This window comes from Seriola aureovittata, chromosome 15, assembly GCF_021018895.1.
Source record: "Seriola aureovittata isolate HTS-2021-v1 ecotype China chromosome 15, ASM2101889v1, whole genome shotgun sequence".
NCBI lineage: Eukaryota > Metazoa > Chordata > Actinopteri > Carangiformes > Carangidae > Seriola > Seriola aureovittata.
In genome coordinates this window covers 8,935,078-8,952,416 of record NC_079378.1, presented here as the reverse complement: position 1 = coordinate 8,952,416, position 17,339 = coordinate 8,935,078, and the positions used below count along the sequence as shown (strand labels likewise).

Sequence of the window (17,339 nt, the reverse complement as noted above, 5' to 3'; positions counted from 1 at the left end):
TAGAAAAAGTACAGTGCAATAGTTAGGCCAGGGTGTAGGGTTTAAAAGGACCAGTGTGTATGGATTTAGGGGGATACATTTGCAGATATAGAAAATAATATTTATGTATTAATTAGCGCATAATCCATTCAACAGTAGCCTATCACATTGTTTTACTAAGACCACTAGAGGGATCAGAGTTGGTCCTTTTCAAAAATGTATCAAAGTTAAAACTCTGGTCTCCAGTTCACCATGCTTTGTTCAAATATTTTCTCTCATCTTTTGAATGCTGAACAACATTACAAAGTACAAAGACGAATGTTATTTTGTATTCTGATCTGTATTACAGATCAGTTCATTATATGTAAGAAAACTGGTATAGCTTCAGCTTTAGATTCCACCCTGTTGAAGACAAGATGGTGAATAAATCATGGAATATGAGAGAAAAGTTGTGCTATGCGTTTTGATTTTGACCGACTGACTGGCACCACGCTGTGTGCAGTCTCATAGCAAGAAAATTTCAAAATCTTCAGACAGTGCCATATAATCCTTGAGGTTTTCATTATACTGAACCCCATTTTTGATATTCCACTAAGTGGTAAAGAATGACACCAACCAACAAGAAGATGATCCCAAATGTCACCCTGCATGACCTGCAACCTCTTTGCCAACAATAAACACACAGCATAGCCGTTCCCTCGTGCTGTAACCATGGATATGGTTGCTAATGGAGATTCCCATTAGCTTTTGCATTGCAGCAGCTATTCTTCCTGGTACTGCGTTAGTCGTGTTGTTTGAAAGTAGCACTTTTTCTTCTTCACTGGCTCAGTTGGTCTCTCCCCAGCTGCATCTGCACCTGCAACCTCATCATCAGTTGTTGAGTCTGTGTTGGGACCTCTCGTTTTCTCTCCCTCTCCACCAGGCTCATTTTGCACGCACGTTAACTTAACAAGGGCTCCAGACTAAACTTTTCCTCTGGTAGCACTGGTGCTACCAACCCCGAGCACATGATTTGGTCGCACTGTGACCAGATGTTCCTCTTTTGCTGTGTTACAGGCCGTTTTGAACTTGAGAACCATCTCATTCTCCTCCATGGAGTGATTGCTCTTATCAAACTACTGAAAGAGGTGGGGAGGGGCCCAGTGTTTGGCTTCCCCTCAGCGTTTGGGTTTCTTACTGTCGTGCAACTTTAAAGTTTCAAGCTTGAAGTCATATGTAACTTTTCCACATTAAAATGTCTAAAAATCCTTTGATATATACTTGTACCTTTAATCAGTTTGAGAGAAGGAAAAAAGTCTCATCAAATCATCATAATGAATCAAAATCTTTTTGCTGAAATTTTATCCCAAACTAAATTGCCAGTTTTAATAAGTGTTCTTATTGTATTTTATTTGTACCTTGGAAAATCATGATACAGCTAAATGTTAATCAGCCTGCACTGCGGGTTTTGGCTTACAGATGTATTCCTTTGACAACAGACAAATGGTAAACCAGCTTTGAAGAAGTGAAAAATCAAAATCACACTAAGTCAGTTATCCATGTAGATTAAAAAACAGGAAGTTTGAGTAAACTCTGGAACAATTATTGGTATAGTCAGTTTAACTCAGTTTAAACTAATTAAAATAAAACTGTACTGGTTGATGAGAACCTGTCTGAGTCTGTTCTCATTAACTGTAAAATAATATAAGTAATGCAAAGCAATTCTTATTATACCCTATTAAACCACAAGAGGAAGAGCTCATATTACTGTCTTGCAGTCTGAACTTTTGTCTTCAAGCTCCTCTAACCTAGGTTCAACATGCAGCCATTTTTTTCAGCAGTACTTAATTTTTCAGTGTGCTTATTGTGGTGTCGGTGTTGTGTACCACAACTTCACCTATGTGAGTGTCTCATTGAAATATAGTGAAACTAATTGAAATGATCCGATTGATCTGATCTGATTGAGTAGGCTAGTGGGATGGAAACAAATGGGAATAAAGTCTAGTAGGGTTCAGGTTGAAGATTTGTGTACTGCTACAGTACAGCTACCCAGCAGTCAAAAACAGAAGTGTGGTTTTTGTTTGGCAGCTCAGCTGCACTGCAGCCATGAGATATACACTAAAAGCCAGTCCTTGTCCTCTGATTGGCTACTGTCCTGCTGTGATGTCATCAGAGCTTGATTATATAAAGGGTAACGGGCTCAGCTGCTTCAAAAGGGCAAGTGAGTGAGGAAAGAGAGAATGGCAGGCTGTGTGTGTGTCACACACAAAAGTAGACATTCATAACAGCAAGAGGAAGAGAAGCTAAAAGCTGCTGACAAACACATTATGATGATACTTTGTGATGTGGATTTAAAGGCCTCTGGATTATCAAATCACTGGATTGTAAAGCACAGGACAGAGCCTGGAGGTAGGAAAATTAACTGCAGGTCTAAAGACATATGCTACATATACATCTATCTATCATCTATATATATATATATATATATATATATATATAATATATATATATATATATATATATATATATATGTATGTGTATGTGCGTGTGTGTGTGTGTGTGTGTGTATGTGTGTGTGTGTGTGTGTGTGTATGTGACACACAAGTGTCTAATTATTCACACATTACTGAAGCATAAAAGGAGTTTAGTGTTGAATTACATGGTAATGGATAAACTAGTAGCATTAAAATGTTTATAATCATTTTTACACAGTAAAAGACTCGGATCTTCCAAAGTTTTAACAGTGTATTACAGTAGTTAAAAGCTGACGAATGAAATTATAAGATAAAGTTGAATCTTTTCTAACATATAATGAATTGATTTTGTACATACACGACAGGTGTTAAAACTTTAAAGTCTCAAATATTTCAAAAGGATCGTTCTGATTCTCTTTTCTTTATTCTAACAACAGCCAAATGAAAAGGGGATCTGGCCAAACATAATTGAACAGAAATTAGTCAGATTTTTTCAGCGTGTTTTTCTCACATTTAACAAATCCAAACTAGCTTTCATCTTTGACATATATGGTTTGATTTATCACGACAGCAAAATGTTTTATGACTTGTGCTTGTGCTTTTCAAAGTGCACAAAGACATTTCTCTTCCCTCACAATTTGGTCTACTGTCGTCAGTTTATTCTACTAAGCGCTGCAAAAGCTGGGTGTTTTGTGTGCGTGTGTATTTTTGTGTTTGCACATGCACTTGTGCCTGTGTGTTGTGTTTGTGCATGGACTATTGTGGGCACTTTTGTGTGTGTTTAAGTGCTCAGTGTAATTGCCACCGCCAAGCTTCCTCTGCTTAAATATTGGGCTATTTATGTCTCTGTAAATCTTTTGTGTTTGATTCTTGGCCTAAGGGAGACGGTCAAGTTTCTTTGTGTGTGTGACTGTTTAAACAGCTCAGGGAGGGAGAAGAGCAGAGCCTCTTTGGCAAGCTTGACTGTGTCAGTGGAGGTAGCCGCCCAGATTATTGATCTAATCAGTGGGGGCAGTGAATAGTCATGAGGCACCATGAAAGATCCATCGATGTAAAAGGTGGCAAGGTTAGCTTAAGGCTTTATGAGGAAAGAAACAAGTGCACTAACCATTTTACAAACATGAATCTAGATGAAATAATTTGGGCGGTGACATTTAGCCTGGTATTAGATGTATGTAGGTGCATTATTATCTGACTAGACGACGCCTCATCCATTACAATTGAAACAGCCTTCAAAGCATCAGTGATGAAACACTGAAACTTGCCCCACACACTGGCACCTCCATATTCTCTAAATGTAAACACGTTGATTTGGGGACACTTAGGAACAATGACAAATTTTGACACAAAGGTGCCTGATGAGGACAGCAGACAGACAGAATGATTGACAGCACACCAACACTGATAATTAACATTCGCTGCCTTGTAACACTAATGTAATGACACTGTAAGGCTCTACTTGTGAGATGATTGTCATAAGAAAATAATCTCATTATGGTCCGCCCTGGCATTTTGACATGCATCCCAAAATTCAACACTTTGCTCATTGACCAAAGGAGAACTGGGTAAACACTTGTGGATCCATGCAACTATTTACAGCCTGTGTTAATATGTGTTGTGAGTGTGTTGGAATTAAGTCAACATACATAAAAAAACCCAAGTGTGCATGAAAACAGAAGTTAACCAAACAACCTCTGGAGGTGCATTGAAAAACAAATGCCGTACATAAGCTGTTCCCTTTTAACTGTGTGTATGAGAATAATGCAAAAATAAAATAAACTGCCGCACAAAGCAAACAGATAAAATGCAGCTCAAACAGTAATACTGTAGGACCAGTTATGATCCTAAACCATTGCTTACTACAAAACCATCTCTGCTGTCAATTACACCATAAAAGAGTTTTTCATGCTCAGCCAGCCAACCGTGTGTAGATGAAAGCTAATGGCTTTTTTTTTTTTCCTATACATACTGTTTAGCCTTACTATGAAAATAATTGAGTAATTAAAAATGCATTATATCAAAATTTCAATTTTATGTGGTGGTGCCTCTGAGCCAGTCCAGGCAGACTCATACACAACATACAGTATGTATTGTACTCACTGCAACATATGTTCAATGCAACCATAGCAATAAGACAGTATATTTAAGCTGCCTGGTCTTACTCTGGCAATGTTACTACGGCTGCTGCCCTTTTGCAGATACTATTGCATATGCTGCTTTAGCATATGTATCATTCCATAAGCCCCAACTTCCTCTGTGAAAGTACACATATGTTCATATCTGTAAGATAATGGCAGAAACTTTAACCTGCTGACCTCCCTCATGCTACTTGATGTTGACCTTATATTCTGATATCGTATGCACACTCATCTCTCTGTGCGCGCACACACGCACGCACGCGCACACACACACAAATATATATAGCATGTATACAGGCACAAACACATAGGTTTGGCACTTGCAGGAAACGCCCTTCTTCACTTACCACTACAGGTAACTGCTGCTGATGCTATAAGTGTGTTTGCAACGTTCAACTTGTAGTGCAACATATAGATAAGTGCAAGGATTTAAGGATGATGTAGCCCATCTTCATCAACACTGAGGGGAGTAAAGAAAGACTTTAAGCCTCAACTGGACACACAACCAATACTGAAGACGGCAAAATCCCACAAACAGTGCAAACAACTAAATCCCCATAACACACAAGCAAATGTAAAAACATAAGCTACCCATCTCTTAGAGGTGCTCCTCCTATTTAAACTGCTCTCATACAGGATGACTCAAATTCAAAACTGCAGCTGTTCTGAATTTCAATCACTTTAAAAAACATATATAGCTAGTCTTTATTTGTTTTAATCCGTTATGAAGGAAGCCATGTTGTTCTGTGTGTGTTATGACTATAGATCATGGAACCTGTGAGCACTGTGTCAGCACAGGTTAACCAATCGCAGCACAGCAACTCCTCACTGGCCTCTGATTTGTCAGCGAGCTCGTCGGAGTACAGTGACCCTGAGCTTGTGCTGCTGGGTGCTGCAATGGCCATTCTGGTTCTGGCCATAGTTTTTGGTAAGTTACAAAACATTTAATCGTTTCAGTTAGTCAGCGGATTTTTTTTTTTGGATTAACTGATTGTAGGGTCAAAACTAAAAAATATTTTTTACAGCTGATTTAGACGACATTCAACTGTCTCAAGTTACATTACTCTGAATGTATATTTTCTTCTGTCAAGGTAACGTCCTGGTGATTACCGCCATCCTGCGGTTCCAACGACTCCAAACAGTCACCAACCTCTTCATCGCCTCTCTGGCTGTCGCTGACCTCATCATGGGCATGGTTGTGGTGCCCTTTGGCTCCAGCTACATCCTGCTGGAGCGTTGGCAGTTTGGAAACTTCATGTGTGAGTTCTGGACGGCCACTGATGTGCTGTGTGTGACAGCCAGTATAGAAACACTGTGTGTGATTGCTCTGGACCGCTACCTCGCCATCACCTCACCACTCCGATACCCAATGCTGCTCACCAGGTATGACCCAAGATGCTGACATTTTGGTCTGGTTGTGTGGGTTCAGAATCAAAAGTAATTCTTACTGAATAGGTAATCATATAACTTTTCAAAACTTCAGGCCTGGGTTGCTAAATGAATATAACCTTTAATAGATAAATCTACAGTCAGTCACATAGAGACGATAACTGCCGCTACAGTCTGCATGTTCAAACCTTGCAGCATGTTGCACATCCAGCCAAGCCACAATCAGTGATGTCACAGCAGGTGTTTTCTATCTTCTCAAAGGCTGTTGAAACCACACGTTTTGGGTTATGACCACAGGTGCACCATGCTAGAAAATGTGAATCCATAAAGATTTACAATGGTAGCATTCTGCTCTATATAACTCAGTGTGGTTAAATCCTTCCTCCTGCATAGCTGGATATGTTCTGTAAATCTTCACTGCCACTAGATATCCCGCTAAACGACCAGCATCTCAGACCAAAACAAACGCTTTCCTCGGCCACAACTTCCCCTCCCCTCCCTTCAGTTCTCAGTCAGCAAGGTGTTAAGAAGCCGAGTGAAAGCGGCCACTAAGCACACAACAATAAGCACAATGGCATGCAGTTACCCTGTGTACATAAGAGCCAACAAAAAACAATCAAGCCACAACCATTAACCCAGGCTAACATGGCCGTGATATGCTCCACAGCAATGCTAGCAGCTAGCCAGCTAGCGATAGCGACATTTGCCGAACAAATTCATAACAGCAGTTAGCTAACGTTACCGTGGCAACTGTAGCTCCTCATTAATGGAAAAAAAAAAAACGTGTAACATTATGTAGCCATTAAGTTACTTACATGTGGAGGAGAAGAAGCCATGTCTGAGTCAAGCTGGGGTCCTTTAGCCGCTGGTGGAGCTCTCCTCTGCTAAAGCCAGAGCAGTACTGGCTCCAAGGTCCGACTGAGAAAGAACCGGACGCACAAATGAGACGGTAAAAACTTTATGGATGTTTTTATTGTCCACTGGCCGACCAGGATTTGAGCCGGTAGTCCCCATGTCCAGTCCCTGTGCCCTGGTCTTATCTCTTTCTTTGTCTGGGATGTTTTTGGGCGAAAATGTGGTTCTATCAGTGGATGACATTCTGGATGTTCGTTTCACCTGAATGCTGCACACTGCACTGTGCAATCTCACCTGTGGGCGGTCCATATGTGTTTATGAACATGGGGAAGGCCAATGGTTTAACAGGAGGGATCCACATGCACTGACGCGCACACATACATGCACTAACATGCACGTGTACATGCAGTAACAGGCACATGCTGCCAGACCAGATACCAAAACAAAAAACAGAGAAACTCAGAGTACAACATACATAAAACGTTTGTTAAAACAGCTATAATTCATACTTTTTCTGAGCAATACCAATGCATGATGAACCTACAGAGAATTATCTCCTGAATCTGTAGCGCTCCTTGGTTTGACAGAGCTTTTTTAATAGTGATCATAATGTCAAACTAGCACAGTATTTCTCACTTATCTGTGTTTTCACTAACATATTTACAATATCGTCTCTTTCTAACAGGGGTCGTGCCTTGGCCGTGATCCTCGGAGTTTGGGCAGTGGCTTCCCTCATCTCTTTCCTGCCCATTCATCTGAAGCTGTGGGTGTCACGTGAGGATGAAGCTAAGCGGTGCTTGGCCGATATGTACTGCTGCGACTTCAACACCAATGCGGCATATGCTGTGTCCTCCTCCATTGTGTCCTTCTACCTGCCACTGGTGGTAATGATTTTCTTGTACAGCCGGGTTTTCCAGGAGGCGCAGAAACAGCTGGAGAAGATCAGAGGCAGGGAGAGGCATTTTTATAACTTGCATTACACTGCACAGCTGGCTTATCCCAATGATAGCCCTACAATGAATAAACTCAGGGTAGAAACTGAGGTGGGAGAACAAGCAGGACAGGACAGACTAAACATGCAGAAAATGGGAGTAAGGACAGAAAAGGGGGAAGGAAAACACTCCACTACAAAGCGTCTAAAGTTTTGTCTTAAGGAGCACAAGGCTGTAAAAACTCTGGGGATTATCATGGGAACATTCACACTGTGTTGGCTGCCCTTCTTCATACTCAACATCCTCATGTCCTTCCTCAACTTGGGTGACATTAAGCTGCTCTTCAGACTCCTCAACTGGCTGGGATACTCCAACTCAGCTTTCAACCCGCTCATCTACTGCAGCAGCCCTGACTTCAGACACGCCTTTCAGGAAATACTCTGTCTGAGGAGCAAAGTGGGAGGCTGGGGAGGGAGGAGAGGATGGGGATGGTGCAGAGAGAGAGATTGTTACTCCAAGTCCCCAGGTAGGACGAATGGGGACTCAGACCTGAGTGGTGTCAGGGGGGTGGACAATCAGCAGACGTCAGCATGGGAGGGCCGTCAGGAGAGCTCTATCCGAGACAGCCCGCTCACTCTGGCTCTTCCAACGTCTCACTGTGAGCAGGTTTTAGAAGTAGCTCCAGGTTCTCTGACAAACTGGCGGGCCAACAGTTCTGCCAATGGGAGCTTTAAGGAAAATATGGCTTCTACTGCTTGACCAAATAGGATGTCAGAATTCACACTGTGCAGTAAACACTAGTTTGATGGAGCTTATATTGGTTGTGTCTTTTCGGTCATTTTGAGGCTGCAGCTCAGTGCGGTTAGAAAATACCCCATTAAGTGTGCTTCAGTCAATGTTACTTTTACTTGTGTTCATTGTTCCTCTTTGCTGCTCCAGATCACAACTACGACAGCGGCTACACAAGTAAACAATGTTTAGCAGGATTCTTTAAAAGAGGCCTGACTTAAACCTTTAAGTGAATATTCAAGGCATCGCAACACAATGTATTGAGGCACCAAAAAGCTGAATCGCATTCACAACGATTCAGTGCAAAAGTTTGCAAAATGTATCGCCTCAAAAATTATGATAAACACACAACAAGAAAAGCTGCATTCACAGAGTGAAACCAAACAGTAGGAGCTTCATCAAACTGGTATAACAGGTTTATTATTGGAAGGTGTTTCTGTTATTTTGTCAACCCTTTGTTTATAGAAAATGGACAGCAGACAGGCGATGTCATAATGGACTCCATATGAATTGCTACTGAAATACAGGACAAATAAGAGTAAATTATTTAAGGATAAGTGTGCTGTTCCCTTTATCACAGTAAAGAAGAGAAAAGGCTTTAATGACCGCTGGACAATAAAATACCCCAAAAAAACAGGAATCAAAATATCTTGCAGGCTCATGCATTCCAAAATGCTCCTTTACTGAAAGCTGCTCATTTTTATGGAGTGATACCTGTGATGTCGTTGCACCAACTGCTTATCATCATGGTAGAACATTCAGAAGGCAGAGAGCAACACCTGGAAGGATAGCAGCTGTGAATGTGTCTCAGTTTATTGCTAAAAAAAAAAAAAAGAGTTGGAGCAGTAGCCTTTTGTTTTTAACACTGCATACGGTATTTTATACCAGGGCCTGATTGGTCAGTTTGGATGACTGGGATTCACATGAAAACATGCGTTCTGCATTTTCTTAAAGCCTAAATAAGCATCAATCAAAGTTAAACAATACATTAGTTACTAAGAGTCAATAACTCAGCTGATCTGCTCCATTAAGACTGTGTGGGTGTGATTTGATCGCAGAAATCTCTCATGTTAAATCATGAAAACTCGAACTTTGGCAGAAAATTGTGTGTTCTTGTATGATCCCATCATCCACAGTAAGAACCTGACGGAGAAAAATAAGTTTTCAGGGCCTTTTGAGGTGAATTTGAATAAACATTTAGATATAATCCCGCTGCAGTTGTTAGGTATTTATTAATTAAGACCTGCCTGTGGCCAAGCTGCAACACAAGGCAGGAAGCACAAGCAGGAATTCAGCACCACATTTACAGGGCTAATAACTCTGTCTGCCAAGAATACAAGTGCAAGTCGCAGATCCAAACAAAGCCTCCACAAAGCAGAGATAAAAAAAAACATTTTGTCTGCCCTGTGGCTAAAAGTCTTATTTGAAAGAGAGGGTCACATTTGAGGATCACTTGTAATAACCGACCTCAGACTATCAGACTATCTCCCTGTTATTCATTCCTTCCTAATAAACCTCATAGCTGGTGCAAAACCATTTGTGTATCAGACCTGAGACCCAAACTTGTGACTACTGCTCTTTCTCTCTCTACTGCTTGTTCCTTTCATCACATATTTGCTGGCTCTATTTTCTCTGTGTCTCTCTCCAAACATTTCTATCTATCAACTCGTAACCGTTATCCTGTCGGCTTTACTTCTTTTATAGTAAGGACATTGTAATCTGTCAGACGGAGCTGGGGAGATCACCAATTCATGCAGTGAAAATCTGTTCCCATAACATTGTGCTGCTGCACTCTGTAAAACCATAGCAATCAAACAACACATATTTTAAGTGCTTACCTTTAACATTACTCAGAAACTTGGTTGAAGGGAAGATCAATATCATTATTTTGCAAATTCATCCTAAATACTGTGTAAAGACTCCCTACATCAGATCACATTATACTCCAAATTACATTTGGGAAATACCCTCCCCAGCCCAGCCTCTACATGTATAGCTAATTATTTAATTAGAGTAATAAAAAATAAAAAAACCTGAGGGTCAATAATTGGCAATGGTGTACTGTAAAAATGATCTACACGTGTCTGCTTGCATGTATGATTTGTGTACTTGTGATTATTGTGTACTTGTTATTATTGTGATTATTGATTATGTGTGCATTTTAAAAAAAACTTGAAACATGCCACTGAATATTTGTAATGTACTGAAGCGTGAGTGAGATTAGGATTAACCAAAAAGTCAGAAAAGACAGTAGTTTAGTTTTCTCTTTGAAATCCAATTGAATTTTCAAATTCAACAGAATTTGAAATTAAAAAAAAAAAAAAGAACAACTGAGTTTCAAATGCTTTCCGACGGTTGTCTGAATTTGCTGTCATGTGTAATAATTGAATTTATCCGAGCAAGAGTTGAGCCAAGAGCTGTTTTATTGTGCTTTTTGTATCACATCTGTCTTCATCAGATTACACACGTCGAGCAGCACTGAAACACTGAGTCTACACTTATGGTATTAGTGTGTCTGTCTTGGGAAACTTAGCCACATCTGAAATGTGCTTTGTTGAAACTGAAGTTTAGCTTGTCAGTAAAGGAACGGGATTCTTTTCTACCTCCATCAGAGTCACATGAATGTCATCTCATCTCTGTAAATATTTATTCGAACGCTGTTGTACATGTGTGTGTGTGTGTAAAAGGACGAAATTTTGAAATTGTATCGTTTTGAAAGTGTTGCTAAGCTATGCCTGTGTGTGTGTGTGTGTGTGTGTGTGTGTGTGTGTGTGTGTGTGTGTGTGTGTGTGTGTGTGTGATCAACATAGTCAGGTCGAAGTTAAAATGTGCCAAACATGACTGCAGACAAATAAGGTGAAAAATCAGCTTAACATCTAATAAGACTGTTCACAGCTTCCTTTCTAACAAACGGCCTGGAGCTATTTGGCCAAACAAGTCAGGCTCACTTAGCCGTCTATACAAGTCAACCAAATATGTGTAGCTTACAACCTTCTTTGGGATTTGTTGCGGTTGTTGTTTGGTTACAAATTGCTTTTGAAAAAGAGCAGTGCGGGAACAGATTCTTAGACTGATTGCTACTCTAATCCTTCCTTTTAACGGGGCCGGCTGCTGCATAACAACGTTCCCATCTTAGCATTGGCGCGCGCTGACAATCGATAATGGAAACAGCGGTTTTGTCATGTAGCCAGCTGGGCTAAAAAATCATTCTGACAGAGAAGGAGCTGCACGCTGTTGCCCAAACCCAGCATTCATCAAACAATCTAATCAAAAAGCCGGCCATAGTTTCTCCCAAGGTGTATCATAAAAATTTCCATAACCCTGGAAACTTTGAAAAAACTTCAAGAGGCTCTTTGTCAACAAATAAGATGAGAATGGAAATGTGATTCACATCGCACTGCAGCTTTAACCTTTTTAACTAAGCCCACTGGACAGACGCCTTTTGTGCTTATCCAGTCATCCAAGTCACTCTTGAAGACTCGGCTCGTCTGTTTGCATTCGAGTTTACGCCTGTGAGCGTGTGTTTGTGTGTTTGTGTGTGTGAGGCATGACGTACAGTGACAGGTGCAGGCGGTCACAGCAGCTACAGTATCAGCTGCTGCAGGGGAAATACAATCAGCTATACTGCCTCAATACACACTCACACACATACACATGCACAGCAAGGCACTGTGTGTGTGTGTGTGTGTGTGTGTGTGTGTGTGTGTGTGTGTGTGTGTGTGTGTGTGTGTGTGTGTGTGTGTGTGGGTGTGTGTGTGTGTGTGTGTGTGTGTGTGTGTGTGTGTGTGTGTGTGTGTGTGTGTGACCTGTTTCCAAGGAACAACTTTCCACTTTAGGTATGTTAAAGTTAATGTATGCCCTTATGTTGTGTGTCCTGTATACCAACTGTATGTACTAGTGTCCTGGGTATTGTGTTCATTTTCATTTGTGTTTGTTTTTTATTAATAAAATGTGCAATACGATTGTCCTCAAAATGTTCGCAAGTTTTGTGGATCGCCTTTTGTCAACTCAACACCAAGACGTTTTACAAGTCTGTATCCACACACCTACCTGACACACAGTACGTGCGTCACTGCAGCAAGATGAGAACATCAGAAAGTCCATGAAAACAACATTTTCATCCTGTGTTAAATTTAAATCATTAAATCTGTGCAGATAGTGATGGCAAAAATAAAAAAAAATGCACGCTTCACGTCACATGGCTCTGACCTCGGTTTTGGAAAGAATCATGTGAAAAAAATTTCCCCTCGGTTGTTTGATTACATAAAACTGTTTATTTTTAATACTGAGAATTTAATTTGAGGGATTATTTATTCTGAAACCATACCATAATGAAACCTTTAATTGAATGTTCTAATGTTTTATTTAATTTTAGATTGATACATCAGATATCACATGGATATTAATTGCAGATCCTATTCCTGCTCTGTTTATTTAGATCTTTTCTCGCTCTGTGTCTGTTCATGATGTTTTTGCATTATGACACCAATTGAAAAAGGACCAACTGAAGGAGGCATGTTTTGAAATGTTTTACATCCTGTCACCTTCCTTTTCCACACGTGAGCATCTGCTCTCACTTCCCTGTCAAACATTAGTCCGGACGTGTCTGTGCTTTGTCTTGTTAACTGGCATTACAGAGCTGACAACAGGCAATCACAAATATCCTGTGTGATCACTCACCCACAAACACACAAACATTTACACCCGCAATTACAGCCCCACACATACAAGAGGACACACATACATATATGCACACAAACACACCCCTGTTGACAGGCAGATGCAGTTTAATCCCTGTGAATAAAAACAGAGACCCTCTGGGCTGTGCCTCAGGCTTTTGTACACAGTACACAGTGTAGAGGTATGCCCTCCAGATAAATACAGGCACACACACACACACATACACACACTGGAATACATATGTAAAAAGGCAAGACATGCACATGTGCACACACCCACAGATGCTCGCACGTCATATGGCAAGTACACATTACTAGACACGCGCGCACATACACAGACACAAATGCCAACACACACACACATACACGTGGCATTGCAGAATATGCAGAATATACATGCATGGATACACAATGTCCTGAATGTGTGTGTGTGTGTGTGTGTGTGTGTGTGTGTGTGTGTGTGACTGTGTGTGTGTGTTAAAGAGAGTTGTGCCAAGTGTATCTTATGATCACGTAGAGTTTATAGATGGGGAGCTTGTGTTGCTGCCTGAACTGAAGCCGACCCAATATCTCCTGCCAAAAAGCAGGAAAGACAGTGAGAACACACAGGTCTTCTGTGTCGCCGTCAAACACGTACAAAAACACCACATTTCTGAGAAAGTGTTGTGGGGCTTTCCAGCAACTAAACACAGCGATCCTCCTTATCAAATATCAACAACCTGCATAGTATCTCTAGTTGCGACACATATTCATTTTTCTTTTTCAATTGTAGGATCAGTTTTATACTTGTCAGTCACATAAAGGAGCTCCAGATACACGGGATCACACAGGTGTATGTAATGTTTGAGCTCAAGACACCAGGAAACACATAGTTTCATTGAAGCAAAAAAATAGCGAGGCAGCTTCCCTCCCATTTTCTCCTTTTGGAAGAATGTATGCATGGGTGCCTGGATGCATCTGTTTGTGTGTACATGCATGTGTATGTGTGTCCCGGGGTGACTACTCTCCTACAGTGTGCTGCTGTTTGCACAGAGACATTACATAATGTTTGTCTGTCCTTGGGTGCTAGGGTGGAGGCATCTGAGAGTCACTTGATGCAAGTGTCCTCCCTGAACTGAAGCAATAAACTGAAAGACAGCAAGAGCGGAAGAGTGAAAGAAGAGACATAGTCAAGTTTTGCACATCAGACTCAACACAGAGGCCCAACACTTTATGAATTGTACCCATAAGCAGTGGGTAATGAGCGGTATGCTATGCTTCCCTAAAAATGTCCACAATTGCTTATTTACCTTAAGCATATATCTTTGGTGTGTATGTCTTACTGCTGCAGTAAATCTTTTTATTTACAGATGGGTGGCTGAGAAATGTCTCAGAAGCTCATGTGTCTCACACCAAACACATTATGGTGTCTTCACACAGTCAATCTCAATCTGGTTTGTCAGACAGATTACCCACCGCTATCGCAATGCCACTCACTGCATGATGATCGCAAACTACATGGAAAAATCTAGAAAATAAAATTGACAAAATAAGATAGATGTATTGTGTTAAACTGTTGCTATAAAACAGAAAGAAAATGGTATAAAATACATCTGATTTGTGAGATTTTAATGCATACTGTGTGTCTATTTCAAACCATATCGCTTCAGAGAATACAGCAAAAAGGCAAATGTAGTGTTCAAGTTTCCTTTCAGACACTTCCAGTGCAGTTATGGCCATAGAGATGGTGTCTTTTGTGTACTAAATTAGCACCTTTCCTCTATCAACCACAACAACAACAACGACAACAACAGATGTGACAATTTTCTATCATAACTTTACCCACCACCTATGCAAAGGTCTATTAAACAGCTATTAAGAGCCCTCTGACTCCGAGACTCAAGGACACACACAGACATGAAGCCTTGAGATGATAATCTGTCCCTTGTTATAGTTGCTTCAGTCAGGCTCATGTCCATAAGTGAGAGAAATCCTTTCACCCTTCACAAACTGAAAGCGCCGATGTGCGTTTGTGCTGTTACTGAGAACACAACAACTTTTCACATCCAGCAGCAGCCTCAGGGTTGTAACCCCTGTGAACGCCTGTGAACTACAACCAAACAACCACACACATCAGCTTATGGGAAAAAGCAAAACCCTGTCCAGCCACAACATGACTCAACACTGCACTGATCAGTTGTAGTTGGTAGCTTTGGTCTATAAATAAGGCCTCGCTATCTTGCTCGCACGTCAGTCTGTGGTAGCACACACTGATCCAGTGAGTAACTGTAAATGAGACCCTTGATCTGGCTTTGGATCATGGCCCTGATCACTGCTGCTGTGCTCAATGTGGAAGTGGGAGGTACATAAATTCTGTATTTGCTTTGTTTTCTATTTTTCGGTTTTTGTTGTCTTCTATAGCCACACATAACTGCCATTAATTTGATACTGTATGAGTTGCGATAAAATGTGATCAAAAACACTTCGATTTTTGTAGAAATTACAACAAACAAGATCAAATCTGTTAATTAGCGAGATGTGGAGGTGCTGCTAGGTGGATTTCTTTTTAACTTTACAACTGAGAGTGCGCTCAAGCCTCTTAAATAACTCTTTTCCAAATTGTGAAGCCATTCCTCAAATAGCTTGGAAACTAAGATGGACAAGGGAGATGGTAAACATGGAGAACATTGAAGGTGAGGCATCTCAAGTGACACCTAATCTGGGCTGCACCATAGTTAATGCGCCAGAGTTCAGTTTACGTTCACATCAAACATCAGAAAGGGGAAAAAATGTGATCTCAGTGACTTTGACCGTGGTATTATTGTTGGTGTCAGGCGGCTGGTTTGAGTCTGAAACTGCTGATCTCCTGTGATTCACACATGACAGTCTCTAGAGTTTTAACTCAGAATGGTGAATAAAACAAAAAAACACCCAGTGGGCTGCAGTTCTGTGGACGAGAGAGGTCAGAGGAGAATGGCCAGACTTGGTTGAGATGAAAGGCTATGGTGTCAAAACTTGAGGCAGATAAGCTACAACAGCAGAAAACCATGTCAGGTTCCACTCCTGTCAGCCAAGAACAGAAACCTGAGGCTGCAGTGGAAACAGGCTCACCAACACAGGACAGCTAAAGACTGGAAAAATGCAGGCTACTCTGATGATCTGGATTTCTGTTGAGGTATGTAGATGGTATAGTCGGAATTTGGCATCAACAGCATGAATCCATGGACCCAACCTGCTTTGTGTCAACGGTGGAGGCTGGTCGTGTAATGGTGTGGGGAATGTTTACTTGACTCACTTTGGACTCTTAATACCAGTCAATCAAGGTTTGAATGCCACAGCCTATGTGAGTATTGTTGAAGACCATGTGCATCCATTTATGACACAGTTTACCATCTTCTAAAGGCTAATTCCAGCAGGATAATGCACCATGTCACAAAGCAAAAGTCGTCTCAAAGTGGTTTCATGAGCGTGACAGTGAGTTCAGTGAACTTCAGAGGCCTCCCCGGTCTCCAGATCTGGGTCCAACAGAACACCACTGGGATGTGGTGGAACAGGAGATTGGCAGCATGAAAGTGCAGCTGACAAATCTGCAGAAATGATGTGATGCAGTCATGTCAACATGGAGCTCAAATGAATGTTTCCAACATGTTTTGGAATCCATGCCATGAAGACCTGAGGCTGTTTGGAGAGCAGAGGCCCCATCTAGTACTAGTATGGTGTTCCTAATTAAGTGCTTAGTGAGTGTGCAGTGTGAGCTGTTAAACACTCACAGCTGTCATACCAACACACACGGGACCTGTAGATCCTTACAGATGATGAGAAGTGGAGATGTCTTTGTACCACACAAATCCTAAGATCAACCTTCAAACTAAGAACAGACTCTTAAGTTGTGGATAGTATTTGGGGCCTTAGTGGTGTTCTGGGAGTTGAAAGTCAAACAGTTCTCAGCTTGAGGTGTTGAGCCTCCCATACCCTCTGTATAGATGTCCATGACAGATCCATATCTTACTGAGGCGAGCAGGAGTTCCCATCCGGCTTTTACGTAGCTGAGAGAAGAATTTCAAAAAAACTTCTTTATGATATGTTTTATTCTACTATTCTTGTTTTTTATTTTACAGGCCACCCTAAGTCCTACCAAAAAATATA

The 17,339-nt window shown here is 41.1% G+C and overlaps 1 protein-coding gene across 1 annotated transcript; it reads left to right on the top strand.

The window, feature by feature from the left end:
• Nucleotides 1-2,195: 2,195 nt before the first annotated feature.
• LOC130183043 (beta-2 adrenergic receptor-like) lies at nt 2,196-12,631 on the top strand. The gene is made up of 4 exons (XM_056398353.1): nt 2,196-2,367; nt 5,336-5,498; nt 5,662-5,953; nt 7,500-12,631. Exons 2-4 carry the CDS (start codon nt 5,339-5,341, stop codon nt 8,503-8,505), a joined length of 1,458 nt encoding a protein of 485 aa, XP_056254328.1. The 5' UTR covers nt 2,196-2,367; nt 5,336-5,338; the 3' UTR covers nt 8,506-12,631.
• The last annotated feature ends 4,708 nt before the right edge of the window (nt 12,632-17,339 follow it).